The 14,403-nt window shown below is 51.3% G+C and overlaps 1 protein-coding gene across 1 annotated transcript in view; it reads left to right on the forward strand.

Annotated features, from left to right (window-relative positions):
* Nucleotides 1–14,403, forward strand: part of TRIM24 (tripartite motif containing 24) — a 1,142,914-nt gene that overhangs the window by 355,419 nt on the left and 773,092 nt on the right. Inside the window, exon 7 of the mRNA XM_078672569.1 lies at nt 11,456–11,602. Within this exon, the coding sequence (XP_078528695.1) occupies nt 11,456–11,602 (147 nt within the window). The remainder of the gene's footprint in view (nt 1–11,455; nt 11,603–14,403) is intronic.

Raw genomic sequence — 14,403 nt, forward strand, 5'->3', positions numbered from 1 at the left:
CGGAGAGAAGACAAATAAAACAGGGCGTTATCATCATTTAGGGAAATAATGACTCGTGTCACCCACTCTAATTCTCCATTGTTTCATGTCATTCCTGACCCGGACCGCGAAGGGCTCTATGGCCAGGGGGAACAATAAAGGGGACACCCCTGGCGAGTACCCCTTCCCAGTTGTCATTCTTCTGATCTTGCGCACCCAACTTTTACCCTGGCGCGGGGTGGTGTATACAAAATGCGAATCCAGCGACAAAATTTGGGACCCGACCCCGCAGCGCGAAAGACCTTGAGAAGGTATCCCCAATCCATCGCGTCGAACGCCTTCTGTTCCTCCCAATCTCACGCCTCATGCAGAACATGATTTAGCCGGTGCAGATTCATAGCCGTATTTCGTCCCGGTATGAACCCACACTGGTCCTCATGGACCAAGTGAGTCATGTATGGCCCTAATCGAGAGGCCAAGAGCTTGCATAAGATTTTAACATCTGTGTTGATCATCGTGATCGGTCGATGCGATGAAGGCTCATGGGCATCCCATCCCGGTTTTAGAATCATGCATATTTCCCCCTGTGTCATGCTCGGTGGAAGATCTCCGCCTTCGAATGCCTCGAGGTAAACCTGCAACAGGAGGCGGGGAAGTGTACCCGTGAATGCTTGATAAAACTCAGGAGGGAACCCGTCACTATCCAGAGATTTGGCTCGTGTAAGGTGCTGCAGAGCGGATTGTTCCTACCCCAGAGTTAGGGGTTTGTCGAGCTCCTTCTGTGCCAATTTAGGGATTGACCGTAGGGGAAGGTCATGAAGGTAAGGGAGATAGGTCGCTTTGCAGATTGTGGGGTCTGCGGTATACACTAACTGGAGATTGGATTTTAGGACCCGCAGTAGCCCCACCTCGGAGTGTACCAGGCCTCCCGCAAAGCCACAATCGCTTCAGGGCTGTGTCCCGCCGGAGAATCCAGGCCAGAAGGCGGCCCGATTTATCTCCTTCCATATGAAGACATTGTCTGTAATGTGTGAGGGTGTATTTGTCAAGCCTGTCTCAAATGTCATGGGTGCGTTCACGGATGCCATGTTCCTCCTCCCTCCCCGTTGTGACAGGCGCTTCGCTGGTCTGTACTTCAAAGAGGTGGCGTTCCTCCTCCTGCGACTCTCGTTGGAGCTGCTTCCGAACCCGCATTTAAGGTTTATGCATGCCCCTCTCACTATTGCTTTCAGGACTTCCCACTTTGTGGCCTGTGATAAGTCCGACCTGCTATAGTTTAGGTCAATATAGTCAGTAATGGCAGTTTCTATGTGATGCTTCCCTACTGGGTCCTCGAGGACCTCTGCTGGCATCCTCCAAGTCCGTGTGCGACATATTGGGCCCATCCAGTTAACCACAGCGCCACAGGGGAGTGATCAGATAGGAATCGCGCTTGATGGGTCACCTCAAAGGACATCGCCGCATCGGGGTTTGCGAGTAAGACCCTATCCAAGCAACTGTGTGTATTATGAGTGGACAAAAAAACAGGTGTACGCTTTCTGGGTTGAGTGTCTCTGGCGCCATACATCCTGGGCTCCTATATTCCCCATGACCTCTCGGAGTTTCGTCGTCATCCTTGGTTTCGTACCAGTGCGGGTGGGAACCTGTCAAGGACGGGGTCCAGGACACAATTAAAATCCCCCATCCAAAGTAGTGGAACCTCCAACTCCGATACCAGAACTCCTGCAGGGACTGAAAAAAGTCTGGGTCATCTGTGTTTGGGGCATAGGTGTTCATTATTGCAACATCTCTACCATCTAGCTTCGCTCTAAGGAGCAGATATCTCCCATGTAAGTCAGCTTCTACAGATTGGATGGCAAATGGGACCCGGGGCCACCCACACAAGGACTCCCCTAGCATAGGTAGAGAATGAGGAGTGAAAAACCTGTCCCCGTCATTGCTTCACTAATTTCTGAGCCCCTTCGTCCGTAAGGTGAGTTTCTTGGAGGCATGCGATTGAGACCTGATATTGGCAGAGAAAGGACAGGACCCTGTATCTCTTGGTGCATGTACCCAGCCCCTTCACATTCCAGCTTAAAAATGTAAACCTCATGTATGGTAAAGTAACCAATCCCTGTGTGTTCCATGTCCCCTGTAGCTACCTAAGCCCTGTGCCTCAAATGCAGTACATGCAATGCCTGAAAAAACCCCAAACCACTCCCCTAAGAACACCCTCCCACGAGCAATTTACTGACAACACAACATGCAGAAATGCCCTTCCCATGCTGGTGCCAGGACGTGCACAGCTTTCCCATTAGCCAACCGGGGCCAGAACTACTCTATAAAAGAATGAGAAAACCCCCGCTCCCCCCGCTCCCCAGGTCCAACTCCCGACTCAGACCAGCCGCCTCATAACATAGTTGTAAGAAAGTGAAGTGGCTCTGTATATACTGCATTAAAGTAAGGTTCAGTGTGCACAGAGTCCACAGTCCCCAGAGATTTGGCAGAGGTTAAAGTTAGATATAACCTTATTCTCTAAAGTGGTAGCTTGGTCGAGCAGTAAGGCTGTATCAGAGGACAGTGTAAAGCATTTGTTATACACACTCAGTCCGCAAATGGTCTCACACACTCAAGAACTGAACTCTAGGCCAATTGTTTTGTATATAAAAATATATTGTTGTTTTATTTTAGAACCACAAGTAGGTATAAAAATACTTTCTGAGAATGAGATGCTACAGTTGAAAACTTTCAAATAGCAATAGACTTTGCACTGCAATAGATACAGTTGTTGCAATATGTAACACAAGTTAAATACAATTATAACATTGAGCTCAATGGGAATTTTTAAGTAAATGCAATATTCAATCAATCATATAATTTGTAAAGCGCCCTACCAACCCGTGAGGGTCTCAAGGCGGTGGGGTGTGGAGTGCTGCTACTGCTTGAAAAGCCAGGTCTTGAGGCATTTTCTGAAGGTCAGCAGGTCTTTGGTCTGCCGTAGGTGGATGGGGAGGGTGTTCCAGGTCTTGGCAGTGAGGTGGGAGAACGATCTCCCGCCGGAGGTCGCTCTTAGGAAGCAGGGGACTGTGGCGAGGGCGAGGTCGGCGGAGCTGGCGGGTGGGGGTGAAGAAGCTGAGTCGTCTGTTGAGGTACGTTGGTCCGGTGTTGTGGAGTGCCTTGTGTGCATGGGTGAGGAGCTTGAAGGTTATCTTCTTGTTGACCGGGAGCCAGTTCAGGTCTCTCAGGTGGAATGTGATGTGGCTGCAGCGAGGGATGTCGAGGATCAGGCTGCTGACAGGTCCAGGAGGATGAGGGCTGCCGTTTCACCGTTGTCCAGCAGGGACTTCATGTTCTCGGTGGCGGCGATGAGGGCAGCCTCGGTGCTGTGGTTGCTGCGAACCCTGACTGGAGGGGTCAAGGATGTTGTTCTCCTCGAGGTAGCGGGTCAGTTGTTCGTTGACGGTTTTCTGACCTTTGCCGGGAACCGGAGCAGGGAGATGGGTCGAAAGTTCTTGAAGTCCTTGGGGTCCGCCTTGGGTTACTTGAGGAAGGCATTGATCTCAGCGTGCTTCCAGTTCTCTGGGAAGGCTGCTGTCTCGAAGGAGGTGTTGATGACTTTCTGGAGATTGGGTGGGATGGATGTGCTGGCTTTGTTGAAGATGTGGTGTGGGCATGGGTCTAACGGAGATCCGGAGTGGATGGTGTTCATGATCTTGATGGTGTCGTCGTCGTTGATGTTGGTCCAGGAGAGAAGGCGGTTGGTGCGGATGGTGGTCATGGGGCGGAGGTGTCAGTGGTTGTTGGGGCGGTCGTGGCGTTGAAGCTGTAGTGAATGTCTGCGATCTTGCGGTGGAAGAAGGTGGCCAGCGAGTCGCACAGGTCTTGTGAGAGTTGGACGTCGTTGGTGTTGGAGAGTTCCTTCACGATGTTGAAGAGCTCTTTGCTGTTGTGCGCGTTGTTGTCTAGGCGTTTTTTGAAGGCGGCCCCTTTGGCGGATCTGATGAGGTGATGGTGTCTGCAGGTGGCGTTCTTGTTGGCTGCGTGGCTGTCCGGTGTTCGTTCATGGAGCCAGATCTTCTCCAGCTTTCGGCAGGTTTGCTTGGAGGCCTCAGTGAACCAGCTGGCTTTCTTGTTGGTGTGACTGTTGGAGGGTTTCTTGATCGGGGCGAGGGTGTTGGCGCAGTCGTTGATCCACTGTCTGGGCTGCTGCGGCGGCGGTGTCGAGTCGGTGGGGTCGGCGGGTGGACTCTGGGCAAGGGTGGGGGTTAGCTGGTCTTGGGTGACTTTGCTCCAGCCACGGCGAGGCATCTGTTGGGTGCTTGGTGGGTTTCTTGAAGAAGAAGTGGATGCAGCGATGGTCGGTCCAGTGGAGTTCGGTGGTGTGATTGAAGGAGAAGTGGGGGCTTGCGGAGAAGATGGGGTCAATCGTTTGACCGGCTGAGTGGGTGGGTGTTGTGACGAGTTGTCTGAGTCCGAGGTTGGCTAGGTTGTCAATCAGGGTGGTGGAGTTGGTGTCGTTGTTGTTGTTGTTCTCGAGGTAGAAGTTCAGGTCCCCGAGGAGGATGTAGTCCGTGGAGGCGAGGGCGTGTGTGCTGACGAAGTCGGCGATGGAGTCGCTGGACTGTGGTCGGGGCCCGGGGGGGAGGGGGGGTATGTAGATGAGGGTTCCTCTGTGGGTGGTGTTTGGGTCGGTGTGGATCTGGAAGTGCAGGTGTTCGGTGGTGCTGAGGGTGTCGTCGGTGTTGATCGAGACTCTGAGATTGCTTCTGTGGACGATAGCGATTCCTGCTCTGTTGATGCGGTCTCTGAGGGTGATCTTGTAGCCTTCTGGGACGGCTATGGCGGGTGTCGAGGTGGGGTTCAGCCAGGTCTGTTTGCGGGTGGAGCGGGTGTTGAGAAGGATGCATCTGAGGTGGTTGGGGTTCTTTCCTGGTCTGCAGCATGGTGGGGCGGATGCTTGTGAAGCTTCAGTTCCGGCAGGTGAAAGCTTGGTGGGTGAGCTTCGGGGCGGCCAGGAAGCAGGTGTGTGATCGTCCGCTGTTGAGTGCTTGGAGGGTTCTGGCATCGTAGCGGTGTCGGGCGTCGTGGCGTTCACGGGATCCAGGGATATAAGCGCGGTCCAGGCGCAGGCAGGCATGCCTTTGGCACGCCAGTGGCGCGTCCGCTACGTGGCCTCCATATGAGGGGATGTGGGAGGGAGGAGCAGTTGGGAGGCGGGAGCGGGGCGGCGAATGGGGTTGCAGGGGGCTGGGGCCGCAGGGACGCAGCAGTGGGAAAAACGGGCGGGGGCCGCGGGAAAACTGGGCACAGGAAGGAAAAACAAGATTTGGCAAGAAAGCAAGTACAGGCACAGGGGAATAAAAACAAGTCTGGACAAGATAGCAAGCACAGGCACAGGGGAATAAAAACAGGTCTGGGCAAGAAAGCAAGTAGAGGCACAGGGGAAAAATACAAGTCTGGGCAAGAAAGCAAGTTAGGCACAGCGGAAAAATACAAGATTAGGCAAACACAATGCAGGCAGAGCCGTGCAGCAGAGTGGGGAGCGACCTGCCTGCGAGCAGGGTCAGAGGTTACTTTGCGTAGGTTTTTCTTACTCTGGGCTAGATCCTGGATTCAGCCCTGGTGCATCTCCTGTAAACAGTTGAAAGAAATCGTCTTTGTTACGCATGTGATTTTTAAGGATTATTTGTATGTTTAAAAAATCGACACTTGGAAGAATTTCTGGCAAAACCGAGCCAATGTTATCCTATGGAAGAAAATCAGGTTTCCGGAAAATCACAGTTGTAATTACTTTTGAGGGTCAGTGCTGTACACAAAGATCCAGCACTGGGATCTCTCCTGGTAACAGGTGAGTAATTTCGCTTTCGTTGATCGGATGATTTTTAGTGAATATTTCAATGTTTCAAAATTCAACACTTAAAAGAATTTCCAAGTGAAAACCAGTCAATGTTCCCCTATGGAGAAAATGTAGGTTATCTGTTTTCAGGTAAGTACTCGACTGGCAGAGTTAAGGTTCTGGGGGATAGACTCGGGGGTCTCCTAGGTTCAGGTAGGTACACCCTCAGGCACTGGGGCAGCCGGGTGCAGAGAGAGTAGGCCCAATGTTAGCCTATGGCGGGTAGGGGACCTTTGGTTGGTGGCTGCTATCAGGCAGGCCACGCGGCTGTGGGAGCTGAGCTCCTGGTAACTTACACAGGGCAAGTGGGGAAGTAGAATAGAACAGATGCTGCACTTCCAGTGGCACTTGGGCGGCTGGGTGCTGGGTGCTTTTGGGCCTTTGGGTGCCCAGTGGATTTCAATGGGAAATCTGCAAGACAAACAAAGGCTGCAAGCTCGGGGACGGAGATTCTTCTGGTGCGACCACCACTTCGAGAGGTAAGTTGGGAAGCTGTAGGTTGGGTAGACACCCAGGAGTTGGGCACAGGGGGCCGTGAGGCTCCGGGTGCTGGGGTGTATTTTGTTGTCGGAAAATCTTACCCTCTGCTGGTCACGGTTGGAGGGGTCTCTGGGTGTGAGGCTGCAGGCATCTTCAGGAGCGTCGAGGAGGGTCCTTGGGTGCTGGATTCCTGGTCACAGTCCCCCGGGGGACGTCCTTGTGGTCTTTGTTCACTCAGGCACAGGCCGGGCTCGGCGGGTGCAGAGTGTGCTGGATTTGCGGTTCCTGACTGGCACCAGGGGTTGTAGATCTTTGAGCAGAACCACTGCTCCCAGTCTTTGGATGAGCAAGGCAGTCAGGTCCTCCAGGGTTTTCGAGGTTGTTTACCACAGGAGATGCCGGGGTTTAGCAGGAGCAGGTTCGAGGGTCGACAGGCCGGTAGGGCTGGGGCCAAGTCAGTTGGTTTCGTCCTCTTGTTAGTAGCTGCACTGCAGGTCTTTTTATTCTTGATCTTCTTTTTAGTTTCGGAATCAGGATCTGAGGAAGGAAGGTTCAGGGTGCCCCTAAATACTACATTTCGGGGGCGTTACAGGTAGGGAAATGTCAGGGACCAATGGGTCCCTTCCCTGGGGTGAGTACACCCCCCATATCCTGCCATTCTCCAGTGGGAGGGGGGCAGGAGCGTGTCTCTGGGTAGGGCTCCCCATCCTCAGGATGGTGAGAGCCCGGAGTTGTGATTCACCTCGCCTCCCCACCTGAGGGGTGGGGTTGGCAGAGGCTTGCACACCCCCTTTCCTCACTTAGGTTTTTCTGTCTATCTTCCCGCCAAAGTGGGGGTCCGTACCGGTGGGGGCCAGTTGCTGAGTACAGCAAGTGGTCTGGAGAAGCTCACAAAGGTGGCATGCCTTTGAAGCTTCCCCTGCCCATCCTGGTGGAGGAGGCCTAGCACCTCGCCCCAGGATGTGCATTGTTGCAGGCCCACGAGAGCGGATGGCTCTCGACCCAGCGGTCGAGCAAAATGTCTGCTGTGTGGCAGCCTAGGCAGCCACTCAATCCGGACGCTGTTTGTTGGTTAGTTTCAGGGAGCATCTCTAAGATGCCCTCTGTCGTGCATTTTACATTACATCTCCCATTGGCATCAGTGTGTGTTTAATGTGCTGAGAAGTTTGATACCAAGTTTCTCGGTCTTCAGTGAAGCCACAAGGGTGCGGTCTAGTTTGTGATGACGACCTCCCAGCACCATATACTCTAAATGGCCGCACTGCACTTACATGGCCCAGGAATGGACCTGGGTACTGTAGGGGTACAGGGCCCATGCACCTGTACCCTCACCACTGGCATGTGGGGGGTGTGGTGTGGTGTGGTGTGGTGTGGTGTGGTGTGGTGTGTGTGTGTGTGTGTGTGTGTGTGTGTGTGTGTGTGTGTGTGTGTGCGCGCGCGCACAGGGCCTCAAGGGCGGCACAATAAGTGCTGCAGGTCACAATGTCCTGGGTACCATTTACCAGGGGCTGATAGGGGGCCAGAGATGCCAATTGGGTTTAGGCTTCAATGCCGTTTTAGGGAAGGAACACAGGCCCTGGGTACCTGATTGGCAGGAGCCCAGGGCACACTCAGTCAAAGCACATCAGCAAAATGTGGGGGCATACCATGCAAGAAAGATTGCACTTTCTCACAGTAGTGGAATGTCACGGACTACCCAAATATGTACAAGTGAAACACTCATGCCAGATTGATTGGCATATCCCACAAAATGCTTATGACATCAGCACTGTCTCAACAAGCAATTATCGCAAGTCCCTGTGAGGCAATAATCACTGGGCCTCTTAGGTCCGGCACCCTCTATCCCAGCAGTAGGAAAAGAGAAAAAAAGATATTGTCTTCAGGACGGTTCTGTAGTGGGCGTAAGTGGGTACCACATGGGTGGCTCACAGCAGAGTTTCTGGTACCAGGCTCTCCTCAGGAGTCTCTGTCACAGTCTGTAGGGTGGGGTAGGGTCGTCTGAGTCCAATGACTCCACATGTAGGACGCCGTTGTCCCCCATCGTTATCCGCTGTCTCTCCGCTTGGGCGTCGCCTACGACTTGACTCCTGCATCCTCTTCTACGGTTCCTAGGAGTTCTCGTTCCCCAACTACTCCGGGATCCCATCTGCTCGCGCTGGGGGAGGGCCTCTCCCCTGATCTCGAGCCATTCCCATTCCTCTTCTAGAGAATCGAAGAATTGGGCCTTTCCGTGGGATATCACCTTAAGTTTCGCAGGGTACAGTAACATATTCTGTAGGTGGAGTTCACGCAGCTTCTGCTTCATGCAGAGAAAAGATTACCTTTGTTCCTGCACCTGGCGGGTATAGTCCGGGTAAATGGACACCTTGACGTAGTTGAAAGTGAGGTCTGTCGCTTCTCTTGCTGCTTTCAGAATACAGTCTCTGTCCCGATAGGTCAGGATTTTGGCAATGAGGGCCCTGGAAGGAGCCCCCGTTGGTGGTGGGACCAGTGCCCTGTGGGCTCTCTCAACCACAAAGACCTCCGAGAGACCTGTGGGGCATAGCTTAGCATATATCCAGTTCTTCAGGAAGTGCTCCGCATTGCCCTGTTGCGAGCGCTCCGGAATGCCCAGAACCCTGATTGTTGCTTCGACGGGCCCTCCCTTCCGACCTTATCAAAACCGCCCGTAGTAAATTTACATTGATGGAGACTGTGTCTATTGGTTTTTCCACTGAGGTAGGAAACCCCTGTATTGGCTGTAGGAGCTCAGCTCGAGGCGGCTCGTTGGAGGGGTCACCCTCTCCATCCTGACCCGTCTGACAAGTAATTTGTTGCATGGAGAGGCATTGTGTGGTATACTGTGTGATGGCGTTGGGGTAAGAGGCGCGAGGAAGCCTGTCCTTGCCCATGATACAGGTGTCAGAGAAACACTCAGGGGTCCGCAAATGTTGTAATCGCCAAGCTCACCGGAGTTACCTCCCTCCCGCAGCTGTCACCAGGAACGTGGGGGACCAGGTCCAGTGCGAGAGGGCCCACGTCCCCACCCAGCATACCTGGGGAAGCCAAATCCGACGTGTCCCAGGGCAGGGCCGAGAAGGTGGTCAATATTGTTGCCAGTGCGATGTATCCTGACCTCTCATCCGCCTGTGAGGGCACCCGCACTGCTCCCGAACACCAGAATCATCCCGCAGCCTTCTCAAGGCAGGCAGGCAGTCTGTCTGAGGGTTCCCAAGGGGAGTTGGGCACCCCCGTGATCTCCGAGCAGGGGAGGCAGAAAAGAGAATGGCTTGGGCGTGCGTCTCCCCATCAGGGCAGGATTAGGAACCCTGCTTCAAGGCAGCCACCTCCTAGTAGAGCCACAGCCAGGCATCAATGATTTATCCCCCGGGGACCCCAAGAGCCAGGGGGCCACCAGGTGTAGCAGAAGGATCCAGGATGGCCCCACCGAGGGGTGGTGAGGCAGCCAGTCGCGTTGTGCTTAAGGAATGCATGCACACCAGTCTAACGAGGCAGATCGCGACCCCTTGTCTCTAGAGCCTCCCCAGCATGTCAGGGGGAGAACGCGACCGGCCGCCGCCATCACTGTTCCTTTGGGGCCCCCATCTGGTGTCGTCTCGCGGCTCAGCTCGCGATCCGCAGCTCACTCCAGGGCCGGCAAGGGGGCAAAGGCTCACAGTTCATGCAGTGAGCCCCCCCAGCGACAGCGGGCACCTCCTTAGCGAGGGTCAGAGGGGGGAGGGGCCCTGGAGCAGTCGAAGGCAGGCCCTGTCCTCAGACGCACCCCAGACGCCTTGCGAGGCCCCTCGAGGATCGTCTTATGCTTTAGGGTCCAACAGCGAGGGCCGGGATCAATTGACGTTGGGAGGCCCCCGATGACTGAGGGTGTTTCCACGGCAGCCGCCGGGTCACGGGGCAAGCGGAGAGGGAATCGTTGCCTCCGAGACCCGTTCAGATCTCGGACGGGTGTAGGCCTCATCCTCGGCCTCGCGTGATTTTGGCCGATCAAGCTGACGGGCACGGAGTCGTTTTAGCTGATTCCAGGCACTTCCTCCTTCTCACTCCTCCCAAAGGGTCGTCCCCGCAGCGTGCAGAGTACCAGCCGCTCAAGGGATACTGTTGTTGGCGTCCGCGGACAGGATAATTAAGTATTTTGGTGGCTGGCCAGTCGGGGGCAGAAGGAGCTGACGTCCTGTCGGCCATGTTGCTTGGTCACGCCCCCAAAATAGCACTTTAAGTAATCCCACACTCCCTATTCACGTGTGCTTCATGTCTGATCATCTCTAGAGTTACACGTGCATTCTGTGATTCACTGTGTACATAGTCATAGCTGATCACAAATCTTTTCAAATATAAAAGTACCAATGAGCATCGACAATAAAGTTTGTGTAGCACTTATTTTTCTCACACTTAAAAAACCTCAGGCCTGCGCACCTCTCATTAGGCGAAACACGTGTTGAGTCCTTAAATCAACTGTGAAATGATTAAATACTTTGCCTACAAAGATCATCTTTCTTTGTAGTTTAATCGCTTATCATATGAAGTCTCTTGGAATTGGAAAAATGTATTTGTATTGACCATAGCTAACATTTTTTTTATAGTTTTTTTTTTATAGTTTCATCTCATTATCTGAAACAACCTCCATACAAACTTGCTACATTAAACTATGAGATGTCCCAGGATATTCATTAGGTTTTGTTTTTCAGTCCTTGTAGAACACGCAGAATGCCATTGTTTTTTGGGGTTACAGCAAACAAATGATGGACGGAATGCTGACAATGCAAACATTCTCCCTCAGTCAAGAGATCTGGGTTAAATCCACTGTTCTATTGCCCACTACGCCACTCCAGTTTGGACCCAAGCATATGCAAATCAGTCTTGACCCTGTGCCCCATGCGAACAGTCTAGACCGAACTGCCAGGCCGGGTCCTCCTTGGACCGTAAACCAGCATCCTGGGACTGGTTTCAGGGTATGTCACTCTTTAGCCAGGCTAGCTTGAATCCAATTTTTGGGGGGGCTTATTTCTATTCAAATAATGTGGGTAAGCATGTGATAAAAGGATTTTTAGTTTACTTCTGCATGTGCCGTTTTGCTTGCTATTGCCTTTTTTTTTACTTAAGCAAATGATTTTTCCTTTTCAGAGCCTGGCTAAAGATCGGCGAATGAAGCTTCTGAAACAACAGCATGAGGTGGCTGGTCTCTCCAGTCAGCTGGAACATGTAGTTGGCTTCTCCAAATGGGCAGTTTCCAGTGGCAGCAGTACAGCCTTGCTGTACAGCAAACGCTTGGTAAGAACACATTGGCTATAGCACTGGTATGAGTCACTCCTCAGAAATTGATTACCAACTGCAATAAAGCTATTAGTATAGAGATTAGAGAGCCGGAATAGTGGTGCATGCAGACCAAATGTAAACATTTTTCATTAAAATTAAATAAATCAATTTTGATTTCAATTTTGATTTCATATAAAAACAATGCCATAAAATATTTTGTAGTTTGATAACTTATATCTGATGAACTCAAAGCATTTAATTTGAGGGCTGTCCCCTGGGAAACCAGGGTTTATACAAACTTTAATGGTGAAATGTTTACACCTGCATGACAAGGGCATACTAAATTTGTTTAAAGAATGAAATATATTTTTCCTGCTTTTTCAGACCTTGCTTTTTTATTTAAAATTTCTCAGCAACTCCTTAATAGAGGTCTGTGTAATCTTGAGGTGGGTGGTGCAGTCAATTACCCCAGTATTGGAACTTTCATACATTCACATGCTTGAATCATTCCCCGTCGTCCAGATGGGAGTCCCCGGTAAATCAAAATAGCAATGCAAAGGTATTATAAACTAGAAACCAGGCCTAGGCCCATTTCAGTTTTATAACACATCCACCTCTTTTTGTAAAAGAGACCAAATAAAACACACATTGTGCTAGGGCGTCTCCACTGAGATTTGCTCAGTTATTCCTTATTTGATTACTTTTGAGAGAATTCTTCAGCTATATTTTTCCAGATAACTCTATAATTGTGGTCTGTTCTCTATTCATCATGGCAGACCAGGAGAAAAATGGCCTTTTTAGAGCTAGTGCCACCTGCTTTAAAAAGAGGCTTTATGTGGATGACCCTCATAAAGATTGCATATACTGCGTGTATCAAGACCGCAAGGCTAAAGACTGCAAGGTATGTCATACCTTTTCTACTAAAACCTTGAGGGATCGTGAGGGACGTCTCCTTACCTCGCTCCAGGAGCTAAAATCCAGAAGAGAACCAGTCTCTAGTGAAGTTACCAAGAAGGGTAAACCCAATTAATGTCCCTGGGACCTGGGTGTTTATTGGTACATTGTGAAGGGGCCCCAGTACACGTTCATTTAAAAACAAGGAAATAATAGGAAGAAAGTTTTTAAGAAACCTAAACATAAGCCAAGTCAGACAATCATGCCGGTACACTGTTTAATCACAATGGACCTTGCATCAACATTACATTGCTTATTCAAAAAACACAATAGTGCCCCAAGGGGTGAGGGAGAAGGAAGGGGGAAAAGGGTCAGGGTAATTGCGTGCAGGGTTGGGGGGGGGGGTTTCAGGAACAGAGCAAGGTGCAGGTCAAGTGACCTTAGTCAAATGGCAAGTACAAATAGCTGGCTTCCATATAGAGCCACAATAAAACCAACAAATGTTTAACAATTTTTAGATCGCCATGCTTAGAAAGCTTTCATGAGCGTATTTTGACTGAGGCGCGTGCTGGCAGATTCACAGGTTGTCAACGTTTCGACCCCAATACGGTCTAGGTATCAGTAAAGGCCTTAAAAGGAGGTCTTCCTCAGGACAGGGGGACGAGTGGAGGGGGTGGGGCAGGTGCCTACGCCCACCCGCCTACCTATATCTGTTTTAGTAATATCTTAATTAGATACACTATACATGGACATCTCTTTCTGTTCTCACACAACTCCATCATTTTCCCTAATGGCGAAAAACAATCTGAAGATGGAATCGATGCCCATGCACACTATGCTCCACAGGAGGAGTCATCTACCAAACAAAGACTCTTTCAGGACAACAACAAAGTGTAATCATCCGGGTCCACCACCAGATTGCGATCTATGCACTAGTGTGTGAATCTGCAGCCCTACATGACAAGAACAAATGCATACTGGTAAGTAGCATTTTCCGTTCGAGGCATAGGGGCTGCAGATCACACACTTGTGCATTGATTGCATAGCAGTTCTCTCCCTTAGTGGCGACCACCAGTTTCTGTTGCAGTGGTTTGGAATAATGTTTTGAGTACAGCCTGGCCTCACTGGTCCCACTGTCACTGTTCGGCCCACTACTTCTTTAGCTGTTATCCCTCCTATGTCCCACGACGAATTTCTTACGCTGAGTAAAATGGTCAAATCGGGCTCCCCTATTGATCCTATGAAACCTGGCCAATTCAGGGATGCTCTATCTGTGCTATTGTCACCTATATGCCAGATTATAAATTCTTCTTTCTCTACAGCAGTAGTGCCCATTTCGTGGAAAACTGCGAGGGTGGTCCCTTTGCTGAAAAAATCTACTCTGGACCCTGCTGAGCCAGAAAACCTTCGCCCTATATCCCTGCTACCTTGGGTCGCAAAAATTGCTGAAGCCCACGTTAACAGCACTCTGGCCAGCTGAGCAATACTGGCGCTTTAGACCGCTCCCAGTGTGGATTCCGCCCGGGACATAGCACTTGTAGCAGTGTGTGAACAACTCCGTACCATCTTGGATGAGGGACAAACTGCGGCTCTCATCCTGCTCGATCTCAGTGCGGCGTTCGACAGAGTCTCCCATAAGATCCTCTTGCCCCGCATAGAAGAGGTGGGGGTAATAGGCCCGGCCTTGGAGTGATTCCGCTCATTTTTATCGGACAGGTCATTTCAGGTTGCGCCCCCCCTTCCTCTCCCATGCTCATGCCATCGAGCAGGGGGTACCTCAGGGCTCAGCCTTAAGCCCGGTCCTGTTTAACCTCTATGTGCAACCTTTGACTGTGGTTGCAAGAGCTCATGGTTTGACTGTGATTTCGTACGCTGATGACACTCAGTTGGTGTTGGCCCTTCTGTACTGGGGTGAATGTATG

The sequence above is a fragment of the Lissotriton helveticus genome, chromosome 1_1 (genome assembly GCF_964261635.1).
Source record: "Lissotriton helveticus chromosome 1_1, aLisHel1.1, whole genome shotgun sequence".
NCBI lineage: Eukaryota > Metazoa > Chordata > Amphibia > Caudata > Salamandridae > Lissotriton > Lissotriton helveticus.